Raw genomic sequence first — 27,512 nt, forward strand, 5'->3', positions numbered from 1 at the left:
ACAACCATAAAAACAATTAGAATTTGTTTCTAAATGAAGAGGCAAATAAAACCCCTATATTTTTATATAAAAAGAGGCAATACAAACAAACAAAAACCCCTCCTCCTATTACACAGTCCTTTTTCTACTACCATCACACAAGGGTACAGTTAAGAAAATTTAACTTCTCCCACATATCGGATTTTTCATGTATTTTTTCCTGATTTATGTATAATAAAAAGATAGCAAGATTTCAGATATATAAATTACATAAAAGCTTCCCTCTTTCATGTCACACAATTTTTTCTAGAACTAATCCACATACAAGTTCACTTTTCAAAGGCACAGGGACGTTTAATATTGGTGTTCAGTTTTTTACCATGCATAAGACATTCTTAAACTTACTCTCATTGTCACACTGATTGCACTATTCATGTTGCCTTTGTGCAGCCATCCTTGTTTTGTTATTCCACCCTTTTGAGACCCAAGAGATGCTGCATCCTGGAGATGAAAAAGGAAGATGGGGGAAGGAAAAAAAAGATCAAGTTTTGTATCACAGTCTGAGTAGTATTTATCAAAAATTTCAGAAGTCACTTTAGAAGCTGGAATAACTACGTTCATAATGTAATGATAATGTGCCATGAGTCCCTGCTGAAATTCTGTAGCTTTCTAATTATTTCATTTAAAGACCTGGGGTGAAATCGACCTAATCTAACTTTTAATATGTAATCTGGCCACTTATACAGGCTTTCTCTATGGTCAGAAGGATGATCCAGCTTATAGACAGCTAAATGTTAGTCAAGATAAATCCCACTGCAATAGTGGAATGAGGAAACAGTCAAAACATTTACTTACATTGACTTTGTAACCTTTTTCATATATTCTAATCTTGAAGCACATGATCTTTTACCAATTTCTATTGCCAAAAAGAACAATGTAAATACATGCCTCTCCAAAACTTCAATCGAGATTTCTCAAATCATTTTGTTTTATATGCAGTACTTCAAAGACATTACTTACTTAAAAATTTACAGAGAACTAAGTCTTGAATTCTTGAATTGGACCTGCCCTTTTACAGATCAGAATCAAAGCTTTATAAAGAGAACAGGACCAAACGTGGCACCAATGGCAAGTTCACAAACAGTAGATCCAATGCACGCATCACACATCACACCTGTATACCTGTATACTGTGCCTGTATACCATACCTATCTGCCAGTTGATGGAAATGAGTAACTGCATTGAAACCCTTAGGATGTCAATAACTACCAAAACCCAGCACACTGCTATCAAATCAGATCGAGAAGCCAGATTTATAATTGCCACAGAATAAATATTAAATCACCAGTTCCAAGTAATCTTTTAGAGTACTCCCAAGCTGACTTTGCCATGGTTTCCAGTTGACATAACCAATTTTGAAACAAAACCATTAATGAATTAGACATGTAGGAAGATTTTCAACCATCTAGAAGATAAATACTCCTGGTAATTTATTACCCAAACATAATAATATGAATTAGTTTTTGGAACTAAATCAAGGAACGTTCTGTAAAAAGTTACTAGGTAATTTATTTACAGCTTATTTAGTTTGTCTAGCTTGCATATTCATATGCATATGCACATGTGAACTTCAAAAAACTGTGAATAGAAGGCAAAAGATGCATCAATCTGTTCCTTCAAAATTGATAGTCAGCTTGGCACTATGGAAGCTAGGCCCATTAAGGATGACATGGTCACCAACTATCAGAGCATCTGATAGAATGCCTCAAAAGCATATACCAGAAATACTCAGTAAATTTTCATTTGCCTCAGTGAGTCTCACTGTCCAAGCAATACAGTGGTCTTGTTTCATATTTTTCAAGTCATTAGTCTCCACCCTTATTGTATTACCTAGATAACCATTTTTCTTGTAAAAGAATCAAGATACAGAGATAACTTAAAACACGGGGTTTCCAAATGTGATTCTTCACCTGGCATGAATTAACTCCAAAGGAAAGGGTGATGTAAAACCACCTTTACAGGTGTTGAGATGATGAATAGATCATGAGTTACTGTCAAAATTTGGCACAAAACAAACAATGCTTATCTATAACTTCACAAACCAAACATAGGATCATCTGACATTACAAAAACTCCTACATTACCTGTGTAAATAAAAATTAGGATTTAGCTCCCTTAAGACTCTTTTCCCAACTCCCAGTCTCTGAGGTGCACGGTTTCCCAACTCTGCGGAGCTGCATGCTGTTTTCTAACAATAAAACTGATCATCATTTGGGCTTCTCCAGTTACACCATATCTTTCCGTCAGGCGTAACTCCTGCCTACAGAGCCAAAAAGCTACTGAATCTTTCCAGCTGACCATCTGTTAATACAAAGGAACCCAGAGTCCAGTTGTTAACACATGACTCTTACACTGAAATCATACTTCCTGTTTCCAGCTGGTAAGGTAATTTCCTCACTTTTATCATAACTGCTGCACGCTGTGCTTAAGTTTTTTTAATTATCTTTCCCACAAACTTGGCTTCAAACTTTACTTCAACAGCAACTGTTTCAACAAAAACAAGCCCATATCTTGATCACATAGTAGATTTAAAAATTCCGTTTACAAACATCAACCTGATGGCCTGATAGCCCAAAATAGTTTTGGATAGGTAATTCTCTCCTTTTTAAAGATGCATGATTAAACTAATCTCTATCTGATTTTCCTCCAAGTTTTAATCACTTGTAGCTTCTTTTTTTCGATCATTCTCATAATAAATCAGCTTTCTTCAAACACAAACAAAAGTGAAACAAAAAGAAGACCAAACAACTTTCAATCTAAGATTTGCATCTGTGCTTTTTGGCATAGAAAGATGTTAATGTTTGAAAGAAAAACCTCTTGCATTAATTCTTCCCTCGATGAAAGAATTTATGATGTCCCCCCACCCTATTGTCCCATTAACTTCCCTTTTCTTCCTAGCATGCTTTTCTCTTGTGTTTATACTTCAAGTTCCTCAAAGAGTAGCAGACCTGTTCTCCAGTGACTGCACTTTGGAAAGAGATACTCCGTTCTTGCCTGCTCTAACAGGAAACCGGACAGAAGGAAACAGGAAGTCCTTTCCCCTTGTACTTCCTAGTAAAATACATACCACTTGCTAATAGTCAAGTTATAGTTTTTCAGTGTTTAACTAACTCTAGCCGTAAGTATATTTACTAGTAACAATTACAGTCAATTATATATTAATTTAGTTTTTTAATGTTTAACTCGCTGTTTTCTAAAACACTTCTGCCATCAGAAATATTATCACAGTAAAAAATGCCAAGTCTTTTAAATTTCAGTATAGTAGAAATCATCACTATTGCCATCCTACATATAGGAAGTTTTGGACACAGATGTATGAAATTATTTGGCCAAATATCACAGTTCAGATTAATAGCAGTGCTGGATAAATGGCATCCCATGACTATCTGTTCAGGAATCTATCTACTCAGATGAATTCCCTAACCTACTTCAGTTTTAATCCTTTTATTTCATGTGTAGCAGCTTTCAACATCAGGAATTTAGAAGCAAAGTAATTGTCAAGAGGTTAAACTATAAAAAAGAAAAATTATTTTAATTCTTTTTTGAGAGGTAAGAGTTCAAGTACTTGTCAGAAAAGAAAACAGTGGCATTTAAGCACTGTGTTTCAAAACAGGGTGTGGTAAAAAATGAATAAATCACAAAAATAACAGAGGCAGTTGCTGAAAAAAAAGTCTTTGTCATTTGAAATATACTGGAAAATTGCTTGAGGCTATACATCTCTGGTTATTCTCTAAGCCTAAAAGAGAAAATACTTAAAGTTTTAGATAAGTTTTTAAGATTTTGTTTCCATTATAGCTCTCCAGCTCTTACCCTATATTCAGATTAGTGACAAACTAATTTTAACTCACACTGTATGTTATTTAAGTGCATGTGCTGTCATGGTGGAACACATGCACCTATGATTTTACTCAACTTCATGATTAAACCGCATGAAACATTTCTCTCTGTAAACCACTCTTACATAGACACAGTATAAGACATGACAGATTTTATGAAAGGGGAAGGATTATACACCACTAAGTATTAAAACTTCAATTTCACAATCTGTCAAACTTCTATTTACATGACAGACCTCAGGAGAACAAGGCCATTTGAAAGGAGATAGAGATTAACTTGAACTACTGCATTGGGAAACAAATTAGCTATTTTATCTGTCTCATTTACTGACATTAACACTTCATCAAACTCGCAACATTCTTTAATGAAAACATGAGAAAGTAAGGAATTACGATTATCTCACCTCATCTTTATCTGCTTCTTCATCCACTTCATATAAATGAACAGGAAGCTTCTCTGATTTTGTCCCTTTACTAGGAAAGAAAAACCTTCTGAAGTACTAGGAATTTTGTGATTAGTTACATATTTTATAGCTGCAAAAATTAAGATCTTCTTTTCCTAACTGAAGAGGCAAAGGCACAAGAATAATTAAGTAAAAGTATGTAATTTTCATTAAGTATATTTCTTAGACATCAATTTTCCTCATTTGTACATCTGCCCACAGTCTTTCTTTTGTTCTGCTTGTCACTGTCCTAATGTGTAACCGAAGAGAACAAGTGCTTTCTCATTCACTGCATTCCTCATATCTTAGGAGCAAGAATTCATACCTGCAACCATTGGCTCCTTGCCAGACAATGCATTTATTTAAATTCCTATTGACTATTGTGGTTTCTATTAAGGGCAAGTAAAAACCAGGTACTGACTTGTACAAAACCTGTGAGGGTATCAGAACTTCTCATAGGGAAAGATAACTATTTCTTAACTGATAGATGCAGGAGAGTAGTTAGGGAAGACACAGATCTTCCAGAGTTGGGGTATTCAGAGTATTTAGCCATTATCAAACATTTTAAGTTAAGTTTCTAATCTCTATACTCTCCCTAGAAAATTTTGAAAAAGTATGAAAAGATTTCTCTAGCAGATGGTTTAGAATGTCTGTAACAGATGTAGATTAAGCTTTTACTTTGAATTATCCTGTGAAAACCTGCTCTAACCATCTTGGTTAGGTTCTATTCCCTGAGCTCCTAAAGGGAGTTCCAAAAGCTGCCTTTGAAGCTATGGAAACAGGATATTAATATTTTAGTTTCATCTAAACATTAGTCTGTTTTAGTTATCATACTTAAAATCACATTGTCAATGAAACAGTGTCTTGTTTTGACTTGCCTATTAGTAAGGCAACACTATTACAGTACCTTTCCAGAAAATGCTTGAAGAAGACTTTATGGTTCAAGTTCATCAATATAAATTCCACCCAACAAATCTTTATCATCTCTACTGACTATTAAACATTGATATAGCATATTTCAGTTTACATATTACACATATTAATATACTTCTATAATAAATAAGTTTATATTAAATACAGTTAAAGTTCCTTCACAAATTCAATTTATTACACCCTTAGATAACATACTTACTTTGGAAGCTGTCGAAACTCTCCTGAGTAATCTTCATATCTATAGTTAACAACATGCCAGTCTGAATTGTAGGTTTTGATGCACTGTTTTAATGAAAACCAAATATCAGTATTAACTGGAAAAGGATTAAAGGCATTCACTAGGCACAACACAAGAAAACCTCCTAAAATATGGCTGTTTATGAACTACTATGGTTACATGTCAACCTCTGCAAATTCTCTACACTTTCTTTCTTTTGCCAATAGCCTAATGCAATATAGCTTTTTGGAACAAATTATATGTTTCAATGGAATGTTATCATCCACAAGACATGTTTTATAAAACCAGAATATGGTGAATGCACTCAGCATCTGGATTAACCATCTTCAGTTGTCCAAAAAGTTAAAGCAGCATTTCACTACAGCTGAAAAAGCAACTCAGCCTTTAGAAAACTCAATTTCAATTTCACATGTACAGATACAGAAAAATAAAAACATCTTTTCCTTAAATTTATACTTCTAGTGCAATTAAATTAACATTTAAATTTAAACTCTGCGCTTGCAGTGGTTAAAAAGCAATTATGTCATTAAATTCTGATCTAGATTACAGGAAATACCATTTCACTCCACCCATATTGTCATAACATAAAAGTACTGATTTATCTTGGCTTTGAACAAAGTAACATAAAACTGACAAAATCTGTTGACAGAAACCATTCCATGCAACATTTTATGTTATACAAATAAACCTACATGTACACTAACACAGCATCTAAGAAATCACAAATATTTTCTTTATATTTCAAAATACAAGCTTAATACTTGCCAAGCAATTGGTTCTGCAGAAACTCAATTAACTACATCAATTACCTATGCCATTCCTCCCTTCTTGTCTATCCCCTTCAATTTTATCTTAGCAATGTTTAGGTTAGGTATAAAGGATATGTATCAGTGCGAATAAATCACTTTGAGGTAGATTCAGCTATTTGGAACTCCTTCAGTTTTACTGGAATTACAACAGCCATTTACTTGTTTTAGATGTTAAAATATCATCTTAAAACATATCAGTAAAAAAACAGTAGATAATACAAAAAAGACAAAAATTTTAAACCTTTCACTCCTTAAAGGCTTCCACAAAACCCTAAATGAAATGGAACCACATAGAACCAAAGGAATGACAACATAAGCAAACAGTTTTGAGAAACTTTAGGTTCAAGATTGTTTCTTCTACACACAGCATACAAGCTGAGCAGTCATAATGAATTTTGGCCTCTGCAAATGTTACAGTTATGAATACCTCCATTCCAGCAAACTGTACATGATTATTATGAACAAACTAAGAATGACTGGTGTGAGACAATCTATCAGGAAAAACAAGTCACGACAATTCATTTGAGATTTACTAGTGGTCACAATATCACGTATGGAAATCATCCATGTTCATCTGGGAAAGCCAAAAGTATAAAGAAGGTGGAAGCGAAACATCTCCAAGGGCCAATTATAGATACAAAATAATTCAAAGCTATCCACTAACCCTTGTTTTCCAGCCACCAGTGGAAAACAGTTCTAAGTTTCCCTGGAAATTTTCCCTTGAAATCACTGACAAGTAAAAGGCAATAAATATTTAATTTTTTTCAGAGCTTATTTTTCTGTTTGTTTTTAAAATAGTAAATGAAGTAGAAGAAAAACAATTCAGGTATAATATCATTATTACACACAGCCACATGCAATTTCAATTTTACCTCAGTTACAAACAAGCTTTGAGCTTCCTTCTCTGCATTTTCAGGAACTGTTGAATGAATGTATCGACTCTGCCGCTGCAATAACGCTGTCTGGTAGGCAACAAAAGCAATTAATGAAACTTGTAACTAAAGGAAAGATGACAAATTATGGCAACACTCAGTTATATCTAACAAAGAAAAGCTCAGCAGAAAACATCCTGTGAATATGATGTTTCAGAATAGCCAATTAATGGGAATTTACTACATATAAAAACTATTACTCAAGCAAAATAAAAAAAAAAAACCCACAGCAAAATAACAGGGTAGTTCAATTGCAGATCTCAGTTGGCAAAAAAATGAGGCTTGCACTGTTCAACTGCAGGTTCAGAGAGAATGCCTAGATCCCTGAAGTATATATCCACTTCAGCCTATCAAGTCAGAACTTATTCCTATTCTATGCCACTGTTCAGAGCAGCATAGAAAGGCTGCCAGAGAACAGGAAATCTGTGACCAGGAAATTCTGCTTCTCAGACCGGTGCTGAAGTCAGCCTTAGCGTACTTTAAATTTTTAACTGCAAATGATGAAAGCTTTACAAAGTCTTCTGGACCCCAAATGAAAATAACTACACGGGAATAGAAATTGTTTTGCACCATGTGGAAAGGAATCTTATAGCTAAAGTCATCAAAGGTGAACAAGAAAGTTTACATAGCCTGGACCTGGAAGGGGGTTGTGGTCCCTCACTTGTTATCTATATTCCACACATTGCAGTACCAGGAAGGATCAGATAAAAATATGGAAGAAAAAAACTCCACGTTATTGTCAAAAAGAAAGGGTACATAAGTACATTACCTTTACTCATCTCTGTTGTTGAGAGTTTGATCCATAAGGTGATTATTTCTGTCATTACCAAAGCCTCACTCTATTAACTGGGGAGGGTATTTGAAGGTAGAATATTCAATTACAGTAAAGATTGAAAGGAAAAAAAAAATCATCCCACAGTCATGGTCAAGTTATTCATCTAGTCCAGAACACTGAAAAGTGACAATGCCAACTCCTTAGGTGGGAGAGTTGGGGAGGTAGTAAAAGCAGAAACCATAAACCCAGAAATATTCCCTGGGACCAATAAATCTTGCACTGTACCATTAAAAAACAAACAAAAAACCTCCCCGAAAACTGCAGGAAAATATTCATTTATACGTTAACAGCTTTTAAGAATGAAGTTTTCTGAATTCTAGAAATATATTTAACCTGTATTGAGTTTAATGTATTTGTTTTCACAAGTTATGGACAGAAAGATTTCTACTAAGAGTATTGAACTACCATAAGAGCTAAAGGCCTGAATGTCTAGATACTTTTCTCAGCCTGAAATAGTCTGATATTTGATAGGAAATTATTTATAGTTTATGTAATATATAATATACTACATGTAGTACAATATATTTTCTATAAGCATACAGTTATACTAAGCTTTTCTAAAAAATTATTATTATTTTAAGAAAAAACAGAGACTAAGGTGGCATCTTTCCAGGTACATTTCAGGGGAAATCCATGACCTCATGAATGAATTTTAACACTATAGTGAAATTTGGTAAAATTGGACTAGCTGTACATACTTTTAGAATGTGTGCTGCTATTATCCTGCTACATAACTATCAATATAACAGCAAGGGTTTTTTTCTTAGTTTTTTGCACATAAAAAGATTTTTTTCTTCATGATCAGTGACAGACCAGAAGAATTTCATTTGTCAATTTTGTTCATACTAGTAAGTGTCTTGATGCATGCCACCTCCTCCTCAGCTCATCCATCAGCTGCAGTAGTGCATCAGAGAGCCAGGATATGCAAGGAGTGAGGTATTATGATTCAGAGTAGATTCCTAAAAATAATTACTAAAGCAACACCACATCAACATTTTAAAATCAAGCATGCACATATACATTATATTCCAAAAGAAAAATTAGGAAGGAAGGATTGTTTTCTCTACAAACTTTCTTCACAACTACATTGGCTGAACTGTTCCATAGAGGTGAAACATTTCAGCTCTCTGGGTTTGAGTGATCATTTGATTTATGGCAGCATCAGGAACTACAAAGTGTTTGTCTCATGCTCTCAAAGAAGATTAAAAAAACCCTTTCAATTACTGTGCTGTCAAAACTAAGGAAGATTGCTTTTAACACGAGCCAGGATTCACACACACTACCGAGGCACACAATTAAAACTCTTTTACTGATACTACGAAGTGCGTCCCAGGGATTTAGTATGTGCTGAGGTTTCAGAAAAGGCCACAGCAGCAGGAACATTTCACCAAGTCAACCAAGGAGTACTTGCTACTCGAAACCTGATGGAATATGGATAGTGAACCTGTCCACAATAAGTGCAGACTGTGATGGATATTCTTTCTGTCACAAGGTCACGTGAGACTTAGAGTTACTGTGTCCACAGAAGCTCGTGCTCAAGATGCAGTGACAGAAATTGTTCTCAATGGAAAAGATGGCAGCTGTATGAGAGGTCATGCACTTAAAACAATGATATGTCAGAAGCAGCTTATCACTTGTATGGGAAGTGTCAGAAGCTGTATTATAATTTCCAAACTAAATTGAAGCCTTGATTTAGAATAGTTGCCTAAAGACTCAAGGAAAAACACAAAATAGATTTTAAAGGAAAAAAGTCATAAAGAAATTTCTTTGAACATTTCAAAATGGTTATTTGACCAGTTTACTTTGTGTTCTTTAAAATGAGAGCATTACTTGGACTTCTTTTTGCTTTTCTTCTACAGAAGATGTGCCTTCTCATAGAATGACCTGGATTTAGTTTCATTTCTGCAAAGCTGGCATAAAATCTATTTTCAGAAGTACTTAACTTGTACTAAATAAAAGCCAAGAGCTTTAAATGAAAGTGTGTTAAATCCATATGGCTCAAACCCAAAAGTAATGAATGTCTAAGCTAAGCACCAAAATGCCTTAAAAATAACACTGGGATAACTTTGTAAAGACAAATTTAATTTGGGTGGAATTACCCACATTTTATTTGCTACATGTAAACTTAGCCTGTATTGGGATTATATGGCAGGACAAGGGGGAATGGATTCAAACTGAAAGAGGGCAGGTTCCATTCCTGGCAGTGTTGAAAGCCAGGTTGCATGGGGCCCTGAGCAACCTGGACTAGTGGGAGTGTCCCTGCCCATGGCAGAGGGGTTGGGACTAGATGATCTTTAAGGTCCCTTCCAACCCCTTAACATTCTATGATTCTGTAAAACCTGTAAATATGATTATGAAAAACTGCACAGGGTTAAAAGGTTTAACTTGTAAAAAAAATAATAAGTACTTAAGGTTTTCTGTTCTCCGACTTAGTAATATTTTCTTAATACATTGAATGACAGATCTAAATGCTTTGTGTTGTTGGAAACAAGCTAGATAGATCAAAGTAGTACTGAAGAATCGTGTGTACAATAAAAATATTTGGAGTAAGTTTGTGCCAGCCAGTGTTCCAAAGAAACAAAAGCCTGATAATGCAGTTTGGTAGAAGAAACCAGTCTTCATATAAATCAAGCATAAAATGCTATATTCCAAAACTGTGACTACTTGAAGGAAATCTGATGTAACACACACTTTAATGACTACCATGATGAAAATCTGACCACAGAATCAAAACAAAGGATGACAGTTTGTGACAAAATTCAGTCATTCTCTTTTAAGGATCAGATTGAGAACCATGGACTAGCTTCATTCATACAGGCCTGAGGATAAGAATTGCAGAAGAGGTCACATGAAATAGCAATTGAACACTTCAGACATCTTCCCAGACTGCCCAAACAAAATGCCTGAGGATATTCTTGATAGGTTTGTTTCTTCTGATAATTCAGAGCTGTTCATCAAAAGGACCCTGATAAGTGAACTAGTCAATCAGATAAGAGTACACTTGGCATAAGTAAACTGGACTCCTCTGGAGCTGTGATACTGAAGAGGCACAGTATAGAAGGGGATTTGGGTAGTATAGCCTATTCCTGCTCTTCAGTCCCAAAGCCAACACCTGGTATAGGGCATCATCATGAGTGATCCAGTGTTTGAACATCAGTACCAGTACAACTTCTTCTGCAAGAAGTCTTGCTTCCAGTACTTTAAACTTTCAATTAAACACATGAAACCCAAACTATTCTAAATACCTGTAGCTTCCCAAAACCCAAATTTTTTAGCTCAGAGTGGAAAGGCTACAAGTAGAGTTATTCATGTAGGAAACAATGAAAAAGAAGCCCTCAGACTATATTATAGAGTCCAGGTGCATTCAGGCCAGAGAGAATTCATTAAAAGTTCAACATGCAACTTATGGGACTTCAGATGCCCTTCTGCAGAAATACAACAACTAATCACCAACCTTCCCCATGATAAACAAGCTTAGCTTCAGCTACTTGGCTGAATAAAGTTAATTTACAGAACGTTCAGGTGCCTGCATACTTTGCAAACAGATATTTTGACTGCAGGTATGGGCATGTGTGTAAGAGATTTTCCTCACTATTTATTCTAACTCCAGTTTCTAAGATGCTTCACAGTTATCCTAACTAGATCTACAAGACTACAAAAAAAAAAAAAGAGTATACTTAAATAAACTATTTATTTAGATAAACAGGTAATTTAAAAAGAAATACAACAAGACAATCACAAATCTTGGTTAAGTCTGGCTTAGTCAAGTCAGAACCCTGTTATTAAGGGCGTATTTTGCCAAACCCCAGTTTTGGCTGGAAGCATGCAGCTCAGACTAGCAGAATGCATTTGAACAGGTTCATGCCCTTCATTACTAAGAAGGGGGGGAAAAAAATCAGTTTAAGAATTAAAGAATAACAAAAAGCAGATGCTTTTTTTGAACATTAGAAAGGGAGGGGGGAATATCTAAAAGTGACTGATCATCTACTTCAAAAGGCAATAAAATTGGTGAGTTGCAGAAGCAGACCTTATAATCTGAACAGATGAAGAAATTGTGCTATTTCTTCTTCTGTACCCAACAGAATAAATTAAGCAGTGTAACAGGACTCATGGCAAAGAGTTTGTGTGGGGTTTTTTGCAGCTAAAGAGCGCTGAGAAACAACAGATTGGAAGTTATCATCTCACACCTACTCCTGCTAAAAACTTGTCTTTATCAAAAAATAATAATAATAAGGAAGTGGGGGCAGGGGAAGGGAAGGATTAAATTACCTGAAAGTCATCATAAGGGAACAGTAGCATCTCACGTAAAGGATCATTCAAAATCTGTGTTTTCCTCTGAACAATGACATTTTCATAGTCTATCGGTTCTATGAGCTTTGGTTTTGCCTGAGGGGAAAAAGAAAAAGGTAAAATAAATTCAGGTATATTGAGGAAAAATGACAGTTGTTGACTCATTTTAAGAAGTTACTCTTTTAAAGATTGGCAGAATTATATTTTGTCTACATCAAAAACATACAGTATTTGAAATGCAGACTTTATGTCATATCATATCATACAAATAAATCCAATTGATAATTAGAGACAAGGATGCTGTTTGCCCCAGAAGGAAGAAGCAATACTTCATAAAACACAATAAGGCAGAGCTTATCAGAATAATCATGTATGTATTCTCACAGAAAAAAAAAAAAAGAAATTACCAGTCTCTTATGTTGGTGGTTGCCTTTGTTTGATACTGCCCTGAAAGCTCTGATCTGGGTTTAGCAGGAATGAAAACAATCTTAGAGCAGAGATCTAGCTTTCTTTTAATTCAGCAGTAACCTGCAGTAGGGGTAGACTAATTGACATTCCTCCTTCTCTTTAGTTTTTCCGAAATTCCCATAGGCTGTCTACTTCCTCTTAATTGCACAAGTAGCTTTCTTCAGTTTCTAGGCATTGATTCAACATAAAAACCCCTTACCGCAGTCAAGGCATTACAGCTGCCCGTGTACAATCACATAGAGAAAAACCTTCACCCTGCCAAGCAATCTGTTAAGTGGTCAGATGGCAGGCAAAGCAGGTTTAGGCAGAGCTCTGAATGAGGCAGCACCGCCTCAGAGTGTGAAAACTAATGCAAAGCTGGAGTTACAATCTAGTTTGCACTTTCTGTAACTAAAATTGTGCACCACAGTATCGGACATAAAATTACAATTTTTTACAAGTAGCAATTATAAGAGAGTTTTCAATTGATGTTTTCTTAAAGTCATTGGTACTAATTTCAATGTCAGGTATATTAAACGTAACAGGAGCAGCAAGACCAGCTTCTGCCACCACTATAGGTAAACAGACAAGACAAGCTTTATATATAGTTTTGTATAACTCAAGATAATAACCTTTCAGATTCTAGTTGTACTGCACAGAACAAATATCTTTATCAGTAACCACTATTAATAATTAGTATATTAATAATATTCCTGAGAAACCTTAGAGGTGTTTTCTTTATCCAAAAGTGAACCAAATAAATTTTTCAAGGAATTAGGAAAGCTTTACTCAGAGAAAGTTACCAAGTTTTCAGGCTTAGTTCACAGGCTACTCAAAAAATACTCAACATTCCCTCATATCTACCACACAGTAGTTTTACTGGTAGGAAAAATGTGAGAACATAACAAAGCATAACATCTGAACAGGCAAAAAAAGCAAAGTGTGGAAATAAATCTACCAAAAATGATGAGCAAAATGTAGCTTTGTCAACAAAAATAACTACCATTTACAATCACACTGGAAGGATTTAGTTCATAAGCTATATAACAACATGATCAGCACAGACAAATACTTCTAGGGGCCATGGTGGAAAACTATGACGTTGAGTTTGACATCTTTCTCATCAGAGGAGACGGAGAACGGCTGTTCAGTTTGCTCTATATTGTACTCCGACACACTTTGAGACCTTAGCACCTAAACCCCAACTGCTGCTACATCTTCTTCTCTTGTTCATGAACATGATTTATCACAAAGCCATGAACTAACACCAGTGTCCACCAGAAAAGGCTTAAGTTTACGTTTGTGCACCCATCTGAGTCGAAGTGATTGGACCATTTAGCTCAAAAAAGCATAAGAAAAGCAGGTAAACACAACCTAAGAAAAGGTTACATTTTCGCTAATGTTCTATTTATACAAAATATTATAGTTGCAAGAAAAATTGCTGTTAAGTTTACATTTGAGTGTTCAGACTGCTACAATGAATCTCCAACTAATGAAATGGTAAGCTTCCTCAGCACCTTCTTTACCCAACTATTTGAAACACTTCCTAGACACTGACTCTGCTAAATTAACCCCTCACAAAATTTCAGGTCGAGCAGCCCCCTCCAAGAGATTGTCATAATCAGTTGTGATTCCAAAGAAATTCCAGTAACTTCACCTACCCTCTCCACGTCTTCACTAAGGAATAAATTTTCTTCCTTAAGCATGAGACAGGGATAACAGGGATAAAGGAAGAGCCTTTCAAATTTTACTGCTCTGTAAAGCAAGTACATGTTAACACATAATTCAGAAAACAAGACACCCTTTGCCCTCCTTTCTCACACTTCCAGTGTAAGTAACAGGTCTCTCTCTACCTATCAGGCAAGCAAGAAGACCCTGCCAATCACTGAGCTTTTGAGCTCTTATGCGTTACACTCTTATGTCAAAGCAAGGTTTAGAGACTACTAATATAGTGGCCAAGTCACTCCATTTGGTCAAGTTGGCCTTTACCACATGACCACTCTTTCTCGAGGGTTTGTCAGGAGAAATGATACACAATATGCTGTGGTGGCAGGTTGGTTTGAGAGTGGTGCAGCATTACTGACCTTTAGGAGAAAGAAAAAAGAATACTGCAAATTAAACTGGGCCTAAAAAACGAGCAGCAGAGAAAGACCATTTGATTTGTGTCTACAATCAGTTCTCATCGGTTAGCTAAAAAGATTTGGCTTCACAATTGGCTTAAATTAATTGAAAGCAGGGCTGACACTAGAAGGACCCTCCCTCTCACAGCACAGAAGTTCCAGAGTCTTCTCACACTGATACCAGCAACTGAGCCAGAGCTTTTGTGACAGATGAGAAGGTGATCTAGCTTGAGAGAGTTCCTTCCAACCAGTGAGCTTTCAGCCAGATTGTGGCTCTGAAATGCTGATTAGATGCCTGTGTGACCGCTTGTGGCAATTTGAGGAGCTTTTCAAAGGAGAGAATAAACATTTGCGTGGTCAATACAGTCAGAAAGTTCACATATCAGGACATCTACTATCCGAACTAGCGAGTAGTTAGATCACAGCACCAATTCCACAACTTGGTAGCAAGGGAAAGTTGTCATCTCAAAGGGGTAGTGGATTTTTACATGGTGCTGCATATGATCAGCATTCTCTTCCACTTCTCCCTGGTGCTGAAGAGCTACATTCATCCTCCTGTTAGTTCTCTTTGGAAGATGATACATGAAGACTGGAAGAAAGCTAGTTCTGGATTCTCCCATTTTACCAGCAAAAATAGAGGAAAATGATTACTTTTAAAGCCAATGTAACTAAAATTATTTCATGGGCATGCACACACACATACAAATCACTTTTCTAACACATCTAATTCAAAAACCAAAGATGCATACACTGCAGCTTCAAAAATCAGCCAATTCGTTGCAAATGCCTCTCTCTATCCTGTAGTCACAGAACTGGTTCATCATAACCATAAATTTTGCGAAAAGGAATCTTAAAAGAATAAAATCTTTCCTTACATTTTGTTTGTATGTTGTAAACACAAGATTTAAAAAAAGAAATAGAATCCTCCCTCATTAAAAGCTTTTACAGAATCTAAAGCTCACTGTAGCCTAGGTCTTGAATACAGATCTCTCCTATTTAGTCAGTAAGGTACCTGATCGGCAGAAATATGACTTATGTAAAAATTTATGAAGAATTTGCTTCCTCACGTTTCTCCTAAATGTTACTCATTGCTTTGTTAGTCGTTCGTCAGATTCAAAAGGAAGAGGATGTTTTATCAGTTTGAACCAGATACAAAAACAGAAAACAATAAACAGCATGCTGATACTGGCATTTAGCCAAACATAAAACAGTGCAAGGAAGCAGATTCTCTCTCAGGCTCTTCTATACTAAAGAAAAAAACATCTGGCCTATTATTTCATGTAACATCAGAGAAAATATGTTGGGTAGTTATAGTATTGTTGAATATGATTTATGGACCAGCTGACACAGATAAAACTCAGCCCAGTCAAAACCGCAACATCAAGTTTATAGGCACTAAAAGTCAGTCTTTCAAACAAGGCTTAACTTTTCCGATTAATCTGCAGCCAATGGCATTTTTATTTCTGTAATCTAGGAAAATGCTAAGAGCATATGGCTTCATGGGGTCCAGCACTCGAGCCAGCCAATGCTATATTTTTTGGAACATAAAAGAGCAAATTATCTGCCATACCACTTTGGTTCTTCCCTGAGTATTATAAGCACAGAAACTTATCAGAAATAAGAAGTATTTCAAAAAAGCAGTCATGACACCCACACAGTAACCAGAATCTGCCATATTATAGTTAATCTGCCAGAATACAGTTTATATATTTGGACGAGCAGTGTCAAAATTCATCGTTGAATTAAGAAATTTTAAGTTAAGAGTTCAATGATTGCCTCCATTACATATTACAGGGAAAAAACCCCACAGTACATTTTTCTTGTATGCTTAAATTGAGAGAAATGTTATCTTTCAATTGTCATCTCAGAAAGCAAAAGATGGTCAGGTTAAGCACACTGAATATTGTTAGCCACCTGCTACAAAACATCATTTACCTTATAAAAACATATTTACCATATACACCTGCAAATTAACAAGTTCCCATAAAAAGTGGAGCTACAGGCACTAGCAGGAAACAGCATAAAAATAGATGAATAGGTGTTATGTATTGCTCAACACTGGCCTGAGGCAAGCCACTGTGGAAAAACAATAAGATTATTTAATACTAAACATGGGTAACAGCTCCCTATTATCTCATGTCAATAAACATAAAATCAATTGCCCAGGTTGAGGTTTTAAAAATTAATTGAAAAAATTATTTGTATCCTAGAGCTTATTTTTAATTATTACATTTTACACTGCCAGCATGTCTCCAAGCAGAAAGATGACCTCCAAAAGATTCAACTTCCCAGAAACATCATCTGTTTTGATAAGCAGTTACTACTTCTGACTATCAAAGTGCAGTTGGGCAGCACACACACTCATCTAGTCATTTCTACAACAGTTAGCACAACAGCAGTTCATCCTAAGCAGGGTTTTGAGGCACCACCTGAAAAATCTAAATGCTTTCTCCATGGGCTCTTCTTGCTTGTTAGCCTCAAAAGAAAAGTTATGACACAATCTAATTCAAATCGCAGGAAAACAAGAAAGCACACGTACTGACATACTGGCACTGAAAGCAGCAGAAGACTCCTTTTGTGAACCTACCCACCCAACCAGGAAAAGTTAATTCGGGCACAGCACTCAATCAAATAACATTGTTTCAATAACACGTGGGATGCTTCCAGTTAGAAATACCAGGTTTCCTCCATACTCTAGCAGAGTATTCCCTCTCAGTGAACTACATTTAAATAATTAAATGAATATGACAAAAAACCTGTTGCTTCCTTGAAGTCCTGACCACTGATTCTCTCTCATCTTTATAAAGAATACTCAAAAAACTCGAGCACTAGGTAAATCACATCATAATTGCCCACATAAAAGGAATACATGCACACCTGAAAGAATATTTTAGGCAATAGCTGGTGAGAAGTATTACTAGAGTAAATTAGAAGCCTACTGTTCCATACGCTTTTGAGGAGTGCTATCTAACATAATTCCAAGGTTTCTATTCCAAAAAAAGAAGTTTAGATTTTGTTACAGCAACTAGCAATGTTACCAGTCTTACTTATTATCTTACTGCACCCTGTACCAGTGACAAGACACCTATTTTAAGTGTGGTAGTAAAAATGTAATGCAATGTCACAATTCAGTGAAAGAAAAATGGACCCAAATGCCAGTGTTAAACGAAACGTAGCACCCTACTTTTTGCTTTGTGTCTGGCAGTGCACTTGTTGCAAATTGTCCTTGCACCACTTCATCTAGCTTTCCTCAATAACTAGACAAAAGGAGAAGCAAAAAAGGGAGGACAAACACTGGAGGTATAATATTCCATGAACATTAAATGTAGTAGTACTTGGAAAATTATAAGGAGGTAGTTCATAAATGGTTATAATAAACACAGTATCGTTTCATACTTTTTTTTTCAAGTAAGTACATATGCTTGCTGATTAGCTGCAGTACTCTAAGAATCTGCAGAAACACTAATATCCTCTCTGAGTATTCATGGGGGAATAAAAACAGTTCTAAATAAAGTTAAACATTCCAAAGGCAGGAAAGCACACACAAGATTAGCTCATATTGTACTGATGAAGATCTGGACCAGAAATCAGAACACACCCATACAAAAAAATCCCACGTTTTATTAACAACTCTCTGAATACAATGAAACTAAAGAAAACAGTGTCAAGGAAAAGAAAGTTTGTCTTACTAGCACACATGTAAACTTTCAGTTATATACAGTAATGATCCCCATACAGTTACAGATGAGTATTACTAAATATAAATGGCCAAAATGTTTTACTTTAATTCTTAAATGGTTAGTGTGAAGCTCAAATAAGAGGGGAGACAGCATAACTTGAGGATCACAGCCCCACTAACTTCAACCACAGACAGATAAATGAAGAGGGGACCAGCAGCAGCAGCAATTAAGTATAAAATATTACTAAGTTGGAATTTTAGTAGGAACTATCAAAGCACTTCTTTTTACTGATATATAAGTTATTAGTTTAACAATCCTCCTCTGTTATTTGAAAAAGTTTATTGTCCTAGCTGGAGAGAGTCAGTAGATTCATTACAGCTCACTTATTATGTTCTCTTGCTGTACTTGAAGTTCCAACAGAACTGACTGTGTAGCAATATGTAAGAAAAAAAGGTTCTTATTTGATTACTACCCCCATATACAAATATATTCCCTTTTCCCTTACTCGAAGCTATTTGAAAACTTTAAATTCCTAAATAATGTGCAGTAAAGGCAATGAAAAACAGATCCTTTAACAGAAGTATTCATGAATTATTTAAAGAGTTCTTTGATAATTTAAGTAAACTTAAACTGCTACACACACATTTTAGAGACTTCAAATATATATTAACAGAAAGATATATAGAGGTGCTAGAAAGTATTTTAAAACATAAGTAGTTTTCATGCTAGGTTCAAAGAGGTGTACAACTATGCTAGACAGACTGAAAAGCAGCTAGTATGAAAACCAAGTTCCAAAGTCACACTCAAAGAGAACCAAAGATATGGCAAACCAGAACAGTAAAAATTAATTAAAAAGGTAAACAACACAGAAAGAATTAAACCTAAATCTTAAACATGAGTTATTCACAAGTAAGAATGCTGGAGCTTCTCATTAGCGTCAGATTAAGCAGTTTTTCATTGATAAACAGAATTGGAATTATTAAAGGAAAGAGATAGCTTATTTAAACAATTCTTACCAGCACTACCACAGGACTCTCTGCTTCCACTTCACAAGGACCTGCATCCTTGCCCTTCTGCGGAGATTCTATAGTAAGCTCTTTCTTAGGATTTCTGTTTGTTCTTGCCTGCATTCTTTGATTGAAAATACAAACAGCAGCAAAACCGTATGCTTTTTGGCATCAAAGTTATCGACATGCCAATGATCCAGTGAAAACAATAGCTTTTTCCCTGGCACAAGCAGCAGAAAGTACAGACTAGTCTAACTTCTCAGCTGCAGTTTGCTAAATCTGTTATGGTGGGAATGCATGACAGACAAAGGCCAGCCCCTACGCATGCTGTATTCCTCTGAGGAGAAGAAAAAAAAAAAAAGGTGGATCCACTTTAATGCCTTAAGGGTATGAGTCAAACACAAAAGGGAATGTGCGTTTCTAAAATGACCATGTAAAACAGTCCAAGTCTTGCACAGCACTCATAAAAGTCAAGGCTTCAGTAATTTAGAAGTATTTTTAGTGTAAGAATTAATCACTTTTTGACAACTGTGTCTCTTCAGAAGTATAAATCCCTAAGTATTTCTTTTTTGGATTTATTTACATTAATATCGCTTACTTGGGTACTATCAACAACTAGCTACTAACCAAGTACATTCTCCAGGATCAATGCCCCAAACAGATACACTGCTTTTTTTGGGGGCAAGGGTGGGGATGATCTTTTTATCTTAGTGCTAAGTCCATATTAAAAGTTCTAGCTTAACATCAAATTGCCCTCACAGTAAAAATCTTATATGCTCTACAAGGATGCTAACTCTAAATAACATTCAAAAAACACCTTTACACCTCTAACTCTTAAGCACTTAACTCTTCAACTACCAGGTGTCTCCCTTGTCTTGTGAACAGTTTGCAAAAGCATCTCTTGGCCTGGAGATTCAGGGGTACACAGTGCTTTGTGCAAGTTCCTGTCCTTAGCTACAACATAAACTCAAGTCATGCTTCAAATCTGCTTTTGAAATCCAATCTACTCTTCTACTATACTGTTACTTACAGGCACTGTTCAGTGCACACATATACACACTGGCCAAATAAGAAGCAGCCAGCAATTTTATTGGGATGATTTCTGTGCAATTCCTTACTGTAGTGCAAAGCAATTTTGTATGCAACCTAGCTGACATTTTTGGCAATTTTTAAGGTTTGACTAATCCAATTTACACACACACAGTAGTTTTAGCATATGACTGTATGCTAAATTCCTCCTGAAAGAAAAAAAAAAAGTGAACTGTGACAAGAATTTTTCTCCAGGTTTTGAGAGGAATATTTTGGTTTTCCCTTCGTTTCTTTTTAATACTACTGAGCTGCAACCTCCAACTACACAAACCTCAGTAGCTTTATTTACCAAGCAAAAATACATCTGAGAGAAAATTTAACCCCCCAGAGAAGCATATCCCTATTTTAGACTTTGTCCACTAAGGAACCAGACAGCTGTGGAAACTAAGCCACCACCTTCACTCAATTCTCAATTCTGTTCCACTTCTTGGAACAGTTAGTTATCTCACTTCAATATAACTCATCTTAAATTTAACTTAGCATGAATTTTTATCTCTTCTCTAATAGAAGAGAAAGTCACCTTAATCTGCAAAAAGTAGATGAAGTTGTGGAGAAACACAAATATCCTCTTCTAGTGCAAGTATTTTTAAGATGACACAACTTCAGGTCTTCAGATCTAACATAAGATGTTGATATCCCTTTCCTTTCCCCTTCTCTCCACTCTCACACTTGCATAACATACTGCTGTTTCAACCTACTGCACTCGTGAAATTGAGTCTGACCAAGAGTTTGCCCATCCCATCCACAATTCAAGCACATTTCTAATGAGTGCACTGAAAATAATAACATTTCAGTCAAGCCAATAATTATTTACTATGCTTCTTTCTTTTTCTTTAGGTGATATAAGTTCAAGCCATTTACTTTTTAAGCTGACTCTCCCATATATAGACACCAAATTCTAGAAAACAGTATACATAAAGTTTCTTTAAGAGTTAAGAAGGAAACCAGGAGTTTAGTCAGATTTACAAAACAGATCTTCCTGTGTAAAGTAAGGTAGACAATAGTTCAAGAACATTTAGTTACATTTTTTATTTTGCACCAGTCCCCTTTGTTTTCAGAAAACGGAAGCATGGAACAGCTTAAAACTAAATTACACCATTACTTGAGGATGCAGCTGCCAAACAGGAATTTGTTTCATTGAGATGGGCTGCAATTATACTCAACTGCAACCAGAAATGCACAACCTTATTATGATTAAGGCACTTGCAAACCCTTACACTAATGAAGACTTAAAAATATTATAAGCTTTAAATAGTATTTCTTTTGCTTAATTTAACAAAGGATTCAACTTCTTAACTGCAACATTGTTTTATCCTGGTCAGGTACTTCTCTTAAATGCATCTGGATAACTTTAGTTCAGTATAAATGTGATTCTCTTTCCCCAGCATTCTTCCTATTCTTCTCAAAATATGATGAGGGATAAAAAAAAAGGTAACAGGTTAACATTTCTATAACATCAGTTTAAAGACATAAAAGTTATTTGTCCTTACTGAACAACTAATGTAATTTCTCATTTGTATTTCACTAACACACATATATCATTAGAATCATAGAATTGACTGGGTTGGAAGGGACCTCCGAGATCATCAAGTCCAACTCTTGATCCACTACCACCGTAGTTACTAGGCCATGGCACTAAGTGCCACATCCAGTCTCATGTTAAAAACCTCCAGGACTTTAAGACATGTTGAAAATTTATCACCTTGTTATATGACCTGTAGTTTTAACTCCCTTAATTGCAATTGAAATAAAAACTATATAAAAAAAAATACTTGACTTGTTGCATCAGGCAGCTAGTTACCCAAATAAGGATCAACAGATAATACAGGAAAGCAATGCACAAATAGAATGTCACCACATAAAAGTTATTTAATTGCACTTCCAACATACCTCCAAAAACTGCAGGAAATTACTAGAGACCTATCTGCAAAATAACTCAGATTATTATGGAAACAATGCATTTCATCTTTTTACAAACACAATGGCTTGAAAGGCTTCACATGGTACTTTTAACACAGTACTTTTCACAGCATTTTCAAGAGCCATACAGTTGGCTCCCTTCTTGCAACATATACTCTTAAGAAATAGCCTATGTAATTAAAGAATTACAAAGGTAACAAAGTTCTTAGTATTTCTGGAATACCTCAGTGATTTATCCAGTCAATTTGCTGCCCAATGGACAAGTTCCTCACATACGCTCTCTTATTCCTCCAAATCACTTTTCATTCCAAGAACTTGCTTACCTAATGTAAAATACCACATAATGAAAAGTGAATGATAGTAAGAGAACAGATGGCATATGAGAATTTCCTCTGAACTTTCATGGAAGAAAGTATGACTACCCAGCCTCCCTGTAGGAACAAGCTAAAATCTGAGTAGTTTGGTTTAATGGCCCTTCTTTTGCTCCAAGTCCTACTTAAAAGCTGCAGCAAGATCACTAAACCTACCAGCTGTAATTACAGTCACCAAACTTGCCTCTGTTAGCCGTTCTAGGGAAAGACTTGTCACTTGAACTACAGCAATTGGGAGGAGGAGGAAAGGAAGGAATATCATATTGCTGTAGGTTTGCATGTCCTGTATATGTGAAAATGGAAGGATTTGACTTCATTTATTAAAACGTCTCTTTACTAAAGCATCTCTTAAAAATTAATTAAAAAATGAGAAGGATGGATAACTGGAGGGGGTTTGATGCTTTGTCTTGTTAGAGGTTTGGAGATTGGTTTTTTTTTTGGTTAGTTGGTCGGGTTTTGGGTTGGATTTTTAAGGCAGTAGCTCATCTGAAAATATGGACCCACTTGAGCAGAATGACAGGGATCATTAAAAGCCAATATTTCTTGCTCTCATCTGTATTTCTACAAGATATTCCAGCACTACCCTCCCACACTTGGCAGCCTGCCTTGCAGCTGTATTAAAGGGTAACATTTCGCAAGCCAGTGGAAGATTCAGTGTTGCAGCTATACATATATTCATACTGCCAAGTCTCATAAGTGACCAACAGATACGCGCTTGCCCTGGAAGAATATATTCACAAGTTCAAGAGAAAGGCTGATAGCAGATGGAATGCAGATGCAATTCAACTGGCAATGCCCTGTCATCCACACTACACTCAGATGAAATAGAAGAAGTCACACAAAACTCAGGCAGGAAGACTCATTCCTCCTATGGCAAACACTGCAAACGTGTAATCTGAAGTCCCACCAATAAGGAGAACATTCTCAGTCAGAAACAGGGATGAAAAAAGGAAAAACATAAGACACAGATATGAGTGTGCTACATATTACGCAACTTTTCATGTTGTAAACATTAGAGCTACAATACTCCCATTTTACTGACTTTCTATTCATAAGAAGGTTGCACTGATTAAAAAAGGTAACACCAATGTACAGGTTTGTATTACCACTCAAGAAGCTGGAATAAAAAAACTGATCTCCTTTTTTCAATAGCAGCATAAAGTTAAAGGATTCTCCCAGTGAGTGCTTCTATTGGGTCTACAGCACTTCTGTACAATGCATTTTTAAAAGCTCTTTATCTCATGGAAAAAACATGGCTAAAGTTGTTAACATCAACATGGCACATCTCACTATTATTTCTCAACTAGACAGATATCTGATAGATAAGATACAGTACCTTAGTTTAGACATTCTTACAAAGGTGACAAATACAAATTAAAATGAGTTTAAAATCACAGCAGAGCTAAACGAAATACAGATTAACTTAAGTCTTGTCCATGTCACACATTTGCATACTGTTATCTATGAAGTATCAACTTGAGGTGCAGCTGCTTGACTCAACGGTGACCAATTCATTTCATACCATCTTAGTATACACCTATTTGTTTTCAGGGAAAACCTGACTTCCTTATAGTCCCAGGGGAAAAACAAACAAACAAACATAAAACAAACAAAACCCCCACAAACCACACAGTAGAATTTGGTCAGTATAGGAGACTTTAAAACTGCTCTTCTGATTTAACTATGGTTCTGACATAGTTAAATGTCCTCTCTTATAGAGAGGACATACACAAGCAGACTTTCTGTGAGCCAGAAAGATGGCTTTCTCCTCTAACTGGACAGGACTTTACAACTATCAGAAACTAACTCAACAGAACAGACACCAAATCAAAGACAAAAAGTGAACTAAATCTCCAAGTCTCAAGTTTTCTCAAATGAAAGCAGTTTTGTGCCAAGCAAGCCTGAGGGAGGAGTCTTCTCACAGTGTAGCATCAATTTTACATGACTTTTTCCAGGAGCAGTATGCTCCTAGAGAAGATTGTTAATTCAGTTCTATCCTCAGGCTGAAATAAGAGTGCATCTTTGTTTATCTCTAAACAGAAATACGAAACTGTCTTGGACTTCACACTGTAGAGTTTTAAGAATCAAGAACATTGCAAGGGTTAGCAGCTGGCTCCCAGCTTTGGGTCTTCAGCACAAAACAGACATGGACCTGTAGGAGTGGGTCCAGAGGAGGGTTACAAAGATGATCAGAGGGCTGGAGCACCTCTCCTATGAAGACAGGCTGTCAGAGACTGAAATGGTTAATGATTTATGCATTCTAGGAGACTTTTGCAGGCTTTTGACTTGCATGATACCTCTGATGAGCAGTCAGGCCCCTCCCTCCAGTGCTGAAGGTGTGAAGCCCTGAAAAGGCAAGAGCTGAGCTTGTAGGTTTTTGACTGTTGATACATCTGCTGAGCAATCAGGCACCTCCCTCCCTCTGCTAATCTTGAAAGGCGGGAACCAGGCGAGACACAAAAAAACTCAGCACACAGACCTAGGAGATGTTGGAGGCTCGAGGCATGGCCCGTGACACTAACCATGGATATAACCCATAACTTCTTGGAGTATGGGGGCTTCCCTCCTTCACCCCCAGCAGATCAAGGCCACCACTTCAACTGACAGACATGGAAGCATCGCTGGACCCCGTGGGCGGTGACTATATACATCTGTCCACTCTCAGCTTTTCTTTCTCTTACTCTCCCTTGCTCTTATCCTGCCTTTCTCTCCCCTATGCATTTTTCTCCTCCCCAGAAAGGTTATGACAGCACCCAAAAATGTTAACTTACCTATTGATTCAAAATTGTTAAAATAAACCTTGCTAGTATGTTTTTAGACACCGATTATTTAGTGTCGTTTCACTTTAATCCACCCCAAGGGAATTATTGATAAAAACCTGAGTTACCCCCTCTCCCCTTTTCCTGGGGTGGGTCGTAACACAGGCTGAGAGAGTTGAGGTTGTTCAGCTGGAGAAGAGAAGGCTATGGAGAGACTTTATAGCATCTTCCAGTTCCTAAAGGGGGCCTACAGGAGAGCTGGAAAGGGACTTTTTACAAGGGTATGTAGTGACAGGACAAGGGGGAATGTGTTTTAAACTGAAGGAGGGTAGGTTTAGATGAGATATTAGGTAAAAATTCTTTAGTCAAGAGGGTGGTGAGGCACTGGAACAAGTTGCCCAGAGAGACAGATTGTGGATGCTCCATCACTGAAAGTATTCAAGACCAGGCTGGCTGGGTCTTTAAGCAACCTGGTCTAGTGGAAGGTTCCCTGCCCGGGGCCAGCAGGGTTGGAATTTGATGATCTTTAAGGTCTCTTCCAATCCAAACTATTACATGATTCTACGATTTACTTCAATTGCATTTCGTTTCATGACAGAATAGGATACCTGCATCTACAGATGACTCAAATGAGCAATTCAGGCTGTTCTAAAGCTGTTCTAAATGGATGTATTAATCAAGAAAGAGGAGCAGAAAAGTCAACTCCTTTCTGTGTGCTCATTAAGTCTATCCTTAAAATCCCCACCCATGCAGCTTCTCCACCACAGGTGTCATCTTCCCAACCCCCAAGACTGTATAAAGCTTTACAGAGTTTTTGGGAGGTTTTGTGGGGTTGGGGTTTTGGGGTTTGTTTTGGTAGGGTTTTTTTGGTTGATGGAGTTGTGCTGTTCTTGAGGGTTTTTTTAACTCCAGACATTTTGGTTGCTTTCAACACAAGATATTCTGCTCCCCAAAGATTCCCTGCTGCTACACGGAAAGGGAGCATGTTTTCTACCTGGATGTAACCTAATGTCATACTTTTGGGTTGGATATCTTTCTGTGGTTGTCCAACTTATATTGTCATGGATGAACACTAGTTTAGGCAGGTAGGCTTGACCAACTATCCTCAAAATTTTATCCTCAGTCTTAAAGATTTTTTTCCTGAAGATACAATGCTTAATCTTATCTTTTGCATGCCAGTACACTGAGTGCCTGTCAACTTCTGCCTGATTGTTCTCTCATGCATCTTTCAAAGCAGCGTATTTGTAGGAACTATGCATTTGGTGAATATGTGTGGCAATTTCTCCTGCTGAGAGGGCAGAGCACTCTTCCCAAAGGAATCTGATGAAAGGTCAAAACAAAAGAAGTCTACATAAACCATCAAGAGATTTAGCCAAAACTACAAGTCAGCACATCAGACACCAGGTTTTTATTCAGCCAGAGCAGTAAGATGAAAGGAGATAAAAGAAGTGCTCTAATTCAAGTGACCCACGGAAAAAAACCATGCTAGTTAGATGCTGTATTCACACATATCTGTTTCTTCCTTATTAAGGGTCTAATGTGGTCTAATGCTCCAGTTGCTCCTGAATGAAAACCACTCGTAATGCAGTTAAAAGTTAAAGCAAGTGAAATAACATGAGAGTGAAATAACAGACCAAGCCATCAAATTGTCTGCACATCATTACAGAATTGCTGCATGAGTTGTTTAAGCATATAAAGATAAAACAACTTCCAGTTACTCAGCAGAATTACTTTCTTAGATCTCCCTCCTTTATATATTTCTGC

At 36.4% G+C, this 27,512-nt stretch overlaps 1 protein-coding gene across 19 annotated transcripts in view; it reads right to left on the reverse strand.

Moving 5' to 3' along the window:
* DOCK9 (dedicator of cytokinesis 9) overlaps window positions 1-27,512 on the reverse strand; it is a 114,627-nt gene that overhangs the window by 63,992 nt on the left and 23,123 nt on the right. For 13 of the 19 annotated variants that reach the window (XM_039381957.1, XM_027741029.2, XM_027741027.2 and 10 more), the window contains exons 2-6: window positions 12,335-12,451; window positions 7,171-7,260; window positions 5,451-5,533; window positions 4,280-4,349; window positions 385-480 (exon numbers count right to left, since the gene is read on the reverse strand). In XM_039381957.1, the coding sequence (XP_039237891.1) occupies window positions 385-480; window positions 4,280-4,349; window positions 5,451-5,533; window positions 7,171-7,260; window positions 12,335-12,451 (456 nt within the window). Of the gene's footprint in view, window positions 1-384; window positions 481-4,279; window positions 4,350-5,450; window positions 5,534-7,170; window positions 7,261-12,334; window positions 12,452-19,618; window positions 19,837-27,512 lie in introns of those variants that run through there. The other 6 variants (XM_027741031.2, XM_027741030.2, XM_027741021.2 and 3 more) reach the window with 3 other exon arrangements.

This window comes from Pipra filicauda, unplaced genomic scaffold, assembly GCF_003945595.2.
Source record: "Pipra filicauda isolate LSUMZ 115617 unplaced genomic scaffold, ASM394559v2 scaffold24_size8852520_pilon, whole genome shotgun sequence".
In the NCBI taxonomy this organism is placed as follows: domain Eukaryota; kingdom Metazoa; phylum Chordata; class Aves; order Passeriformes; family Pipridae; genus Pipra; species Pipra filicauda.